This window comes from Rattus norvegicus, chromosome 2, assembly GCF_036323735.1.
Source record: "Rattus norvegicus strain BN/NHsdMcwi chromosome 2, GRCr8, whole genome shotgun sequence".
Taxonomy (NCBI): Eukaryota; Metazoa; Chordata; class Mammalia; order Rodentia; family Muridae; genus Rattus; species Rattus norvegicus.
The window spans coordinates 181,124,397-181,130,152 of NC_086020.1; the positions used below are offsets into that span (position 1 = coordinate 181,124,397).

At 46.5% G+C, this 5,756-nt stretch overlaps 1 protein-coding gene across 1 annotated transcript; it reads right to left on the minus strand.

Moving 5' to 3' along the window:
- Positions 1-1,133: 1,133 nt before the first annotated feature.
- On the minus strand, positions 1,134-5,432 carry Kprp (keratinocyte proline-rich protein). The gene is given in 2 exon segments (NM_001002290.1): positions 1,134-3,934; positions 5,419-5,432. A coding segment is annotated over 1 exon segment (2,100 nt). The 5' UTR covers positions 3,907-3,934; positions 5,419-5,432; the 3' UTR covers positions 1,134-1,806.
- Between the last annotated feature and the right edge of the window lie 324 nt (positions 5,433-5,756).

The window sequence follows — 5,756 nt, forward strand, 5'->3', positions numbered from 1 at the left end:
TAATATTCTGCACATGCCCAACCTCCTACTTCCATGGGGTAGGTTTATGGCTCTGACTATAATCCTAGTACAACATCCAGGGAACTACCAAATGTAGGTCTGAACACATTTACTCCTAGCGTGGGAGTCACCCTCCATCCTCCATCATTGTATCAGAGAACAAAGATGTGAAGGTGAGGCAAAAACCCCATAAGCTAAGCCACTTCTTCTAGATTGAAGAAAGTCCAGGCAACAATATGATAACCGAAAACAAAACTAATAAATTACAATGAAATTCACCCACATCATATTTGGATGGCTGATATTTAAGGAAAGCACAGAAACTAACAAAAGTTGGCAAGAATTTGGAGAAAGCAGGACCTACTCACTAGGATTGGACTATGGCTGATGCTTCTGGGGGTTGGGACTATGAATGGTGTTGCTGGGGTGAGATTGTGAATTATGTTATAGGGGTGAGACTGTGAATTATGTTGTAGGGGTGGGACTGTGAATGATCATGCTGGGGTGGGACTGTAAATGATATCACCCCTGTGGGAACTAACATGGGAGTACCTGGATTATCATGTGATCTAGCAATTCCATTTCCTGATCTCTATCCACAGTAATTGAAATCATACACTCAGAGAAGCATTTTGTAACAGTGTTGATTTGACCATTACTAAGTATAGCCAAACAATGGAAGAAACTCAAGTGCTTTTAGCCATTCAGTGGTGAACAAATAGAGCATAGTATCTACATGCAATATAGTATCTTGCCTCCTTAAATAGCTGTCACATGCTACAGCAAAGATGAACCTGGAGAACATTATGCTAAGTGAAATAAGTACAAATACTGTATGAGTCTACCTGTGATACATATAGCGTCAAGTTTTAAAAGATGGAAAATGGAATATATTGTGTAGAGGCTAAGTGGAAGTGAAGCATGAAATGTTGAGTTTTTGTCCTGTAGGATAGATAAATGGTGGTGATAGTAATACAACAATGTGAGTATAATTAATCCCATGGAGCTGCATTGCCCAACATAGCTATGAAGGTAAATTTTGTTATATGTATTTTACTCTGAGGTAAAAAGATGCTTCACCTCGGCAAATTGGCATCAAATAAAGAACAGACATTATTTAGGACACAGGCTCTGAATACATCCAGTTTTTATTGTTATGTATCTTCCTATTGTCACAGTTCCTGTACTTTCCCAACAGGACAGAGCATTCTCAAGCTGCCAACCATAACCTTGTTCAATTATTACCTGACCTAAGATAGACACAAGGATATACTAATTCCACTTGGATGAAAGTTTGCAATCTAGTTAGGCAGAAAAGGCAGGAGAAATTACTAATTCAAGAGTATTGAAAAGCACTTACTAAATGAATGGTATTAGAGCAGTGAATTCTAGGAAGTCAGAATAGGGTCCTATGGGTAGAAACACACAACAACAGTAAAAGATTCAGGAGGAGTTATTGAAAGACAGGTACAATTTTAGATCCTGGGAAATAGTGAGAAGTGGTTCAGACTGAGGAAGCCTCTGCAGAGGCAAGAGCATCTGGGGACTGTCAGGAGAAACACCCAAGGAGTGTCCTAGTGACCAAGCTGGTCTAGTTAGAATTAAAGCTCTGTGCAAAGAAGGATTGAGACATAAGGCTGGAATGATGTCAGGGATTCAGGTGTAGAACGTGAGGTAACATGCAAGAAGTTTGGATAACAACTTGGAAGCAGGAAGCACCTCAATGTCTATGGAAAGATTAAACCAGATAAGAAGGGGAAATACTCTAAAGAACCTAACGCAGGAGCATTTGGGTTATACTTTTGTTTAAAAGTAGGCTCCCTGTGTTCCACCACAAGCCCCACAATTCATGCCACGATAGGTGTTTCCTTGATCTCCACAACCACTTAAACCGCGTGATCCTGAAAAGACACCACCAGATACACAGCAGCCATTACTCTCTTGCCCTTGGCTGAAGCTATAGGAGCTCGGGCCTTCAGTATCCAGGCGACATGGGTTAGATTCATGACAGCCTAGTTCTTGGCTGTAAGGAACTGGATTGTGACCTGAGCAAGGACTGGGACAATGAATGGGATCTCCACAAGGCACTGGACTGGAGCAGGGCACTGGACGTGGCATTGGTTCTGGATGCGGACAAGGTTGTGAACGAGGACTGGGTTGTGGACGTCGACCTGGAGTCTCACAGTGAACTGGGCGTGGATGTGGCGCTGGGCATGGTACTGGACATGGCACTGGCTTAGAAACTGAACATGGTTCTGGATACAGACAGGGTTCTGAAAATCGCCTCAATGGAGGACATGGGCGAGGTTCTGGACTTGGGCATGGCTCTGGACATGGACGTGGGCGGGGCTCTGGACTTGGGCATGGGTCTGGACGTGGACGTGGGCGTGGTTCTGGACTTGGGCATGGCTCTGGACGTGGGCGTGGGCGTAGTTCTGGACTTGGGCATGGGTCTGGACGTGGGCGTGGGCGTGGTTCTGGACTTGGGCATGGCTCTGGACGTGGGCGTGGGCGTGGGCGTGGACGTGGTTCTGGACTTGGGCATGGTTCTGGACGTGGATATGGACGTGGTGCAGGAACTGGACACCGCCGCCATGATGATTCTGGAGACCGGTCAAGACGCTGTGGCCTACAAGGTCTTGGGAATGCATGTGGTTCTGCGCATGGCCTCAGGTCTGGGCAAGAGACACCCCAAGAAGGTTGCCGGGGACAACTCCGAGATCTTCCTCTGATGGGAGGAATCTGGACAGGACACCTCTGAGGGGGAACCTGCCTTGGGCAGCAAGGCGAGGAAATCTCTATCCTGCATTTGGGTCCACATCTTTGAGAACAGCCTGAAGGGCGGCCCCGAGGAGAACAGTGGCTGCCGTAGATGGGTTCTGAGCGGCGGGGTGGAGTGCAATAGTTGTAGGAGCCTGAAGAGCACCGGGATGGCAGGCAGCTGCTATAACAGGGCTCAGAATGTCTTGGTGGAGAGCAGCTGCGATAAGAAGGCTGAAGCCGACGAGAAGGGAGGCATCGGCTGGCACTCTGAGACCTGCGCTGTGCAGTAAAGCTTCCATAGGTGCCCTGGCCCTGGCATTGAGGTGCACAAGTGCTAAAGGAAGTCCCGGACCGACGCTGGGAGGAGCAGTTGCTGTAGGATGCTCGAGACTGGAGTTGGGAGGTGCAGCTGCCAAAGGAAGCCTGTGACTGGCGCTGAGTACCACAGTTGGTATAGGAGGGTCTGGACTGAAACTGGGGTTCGCAGTAACTGTAGGAAGCCTGAGACTGATGCTGTGGACCACAGCTGCTGTAAGAACCCCGTGACTGTGATTGAGAAGTGCAGCTACCATAGGATCCCTGATACTGGTACCGAGTGGAGAAACTTCCCTGGCCCTGGCCCTGGCCCAGTGAGGGACATTCTACATAAGTGTACCCAGGCTGAGGAGCTGGAACAGGCACGTAGTTTGAAACTGGATATTCCACAAAACGAGTTTCTGTATAATACACTGGAGCACACTCTACATAGTAGGTCTGAGGAGGTTGTGGAACTTGCACATAGGAAACCTGAGATTGGCATGGAGCCTGGCATTGAACACAGGAAACCTGAGCCTGGCAGGGAGCCTGGCACTTTATCTCAGTGGTCTTAGGCTGGCATTTCACCTGGGTGGTCTTGGTCTGGCATTTAACGTTGGTGGTTTTACATGGAGCCTGGCCCTTCACTTCAGTGGTACTGGACTGGCATGGAGTCTGAGAAACTTGAATGGGGCATGGTGCAGCACATTCCAGAAATTGCATCTCACACGGAGCTTCCACTAGCACCTGGTTGTTGGCATGAGGAAACTGTGAGGGACCAAAGGAGGAACCCTTGACACAGCACTGGGGTATTGGCCCACAACACTGAATCTCTTGCTGGTCACACATGGTCCTGGTGCAGGTGGGTGAGCAAGACCTGAGGGTAGAGAAACCAGGGTCAGGAGGCTGAAAGATGGGAGTGAGGAGCTGGGATCTAGAACCAGAAGCCTGGTGTCTTCTCTGGTTTTTCTTTAGATGCCTTCAACCTTTACTTACTGACTTACCTGAGCCCATGCTAGTCATTATTGTTCGTGAGACCTGCCCCCTCTCCCTGCCCCCTAACCTGGTTATGCCAAAATGGCTCAGTTCTGCATAGCTGGATATAAAGGTAGGCATACCAATGTCTGCCACCAGAGAGCAGTGATGACAAGCAAATTAACACTTAACAAGTCAAGTGATGGAAACAGCCCTACAGGAAAAACAAGTAACAGCTTGTTTCCCATACATAGCCCAAACTGAGGCTTCCATGCACACAGGGAGGTATACACAAGCCACATGTAAAAATGACCATGAGGCAGGGCTGGGGGTACACAGGCATTATCTATGTTCACATTACATCAAAAAAAAATCCACTGAATTAGCAAAGGATCAAGGAAAATTCTGGACCTGTCAGGCCCAGTGCTTAATATTTGCTGCTCCCATCCAATCTTTTTAAGTGAATTAATTTAAACAGATCTTCAGAGAAATATGAAAATTCATATATACTTCACATGCAAAACATACCATCATTAAGGACAGCACGGTCACTTGCCCAAGCAGACTGCTGTTATTAATCATCTAGAGGGTAAAAATCTGCTAACTTCAGAAATATTTTCTCCTCAGACCCTCTGAGATGCTAATGAAGCTGAGATAACCCAGAGACTATCATATTCTTCATGACATTCAAGGATTTACAGTGATGTAAGTAGAGTCGGAAACACTTATGGAACTGCATAGCAAGATCGTCACAGTATGACATAAGGCATTCAGGCATACATTCCTATACTACCCTTACCTTGCAAGAAAATACAGTAGTTCCCATCTGCTTTTCCCAGAGCTACCTGTCTGTACAGGTAGCCCAATGACTGGCAAAGAACAGAGCTAATCTGTCAATTAAATCATAACAACAAAACATCTCTCACAACCTTCCAGGATACCTAAAATTCTTCCACTGGTAGACAGAACTAGACATTTTCCATTTGTAGCAATTGTCTATGTTTGTGTTCCCTACACATGGTGGCTCATCCATCCTCATGTGCCTCTACTCAGATAAAACAAATAACTACTGTTTCCATCCTTTTATGCATCTAGGGACTCAAAATAAAAGAACATTGTATCTTTTCCTGGGACAATGAGTCACTAACAAAAGAAATGGTACCTGGAGAAAAGACCAGGACTGTCAAAGGCAAATACACCAACTTTTAAACCCCATATCTTTCCATAAACCCTAAACATTTTATAATCCTTAATCAATTTTCCACCTCAGACTGATGTCTCTCTGCCCCAGCTTCTGCCTTAATCATTCCTCAGTTTTAGAGTCTGGGAACCCCTTGAATATCCATCAACCCCAACATGATCCCCGGACCCAGCTTCCAGACTCACCCTCCTCAGCAGGCACAAAGTCATCCAGGCTAAGGCATCTGGGCAGAGGACTGTGTTTATATAAAGAGCTGTGGGTCTGGCTCAAACCATGAGACAACTGGTTGGCATCTGCCCAAGGTAACATTCCACCACCTAATTTCCTCCCTGTGTGCTGTCCGTCTAGTCACCTACAGAGCTGGGAGTGTCTTTTTCTGGTGTCAGAGCTTCTAGACTATGGAGAAGCAGGTCATTTTCTTCCTCATTGTTCATCCTATCAGTTTCCTCTCCATCCCAACAGGACTCAATGATGAAGGTGTTGAGGAGGCATTGAGGTATCATCTCTCCTAGAAAACCGTTCC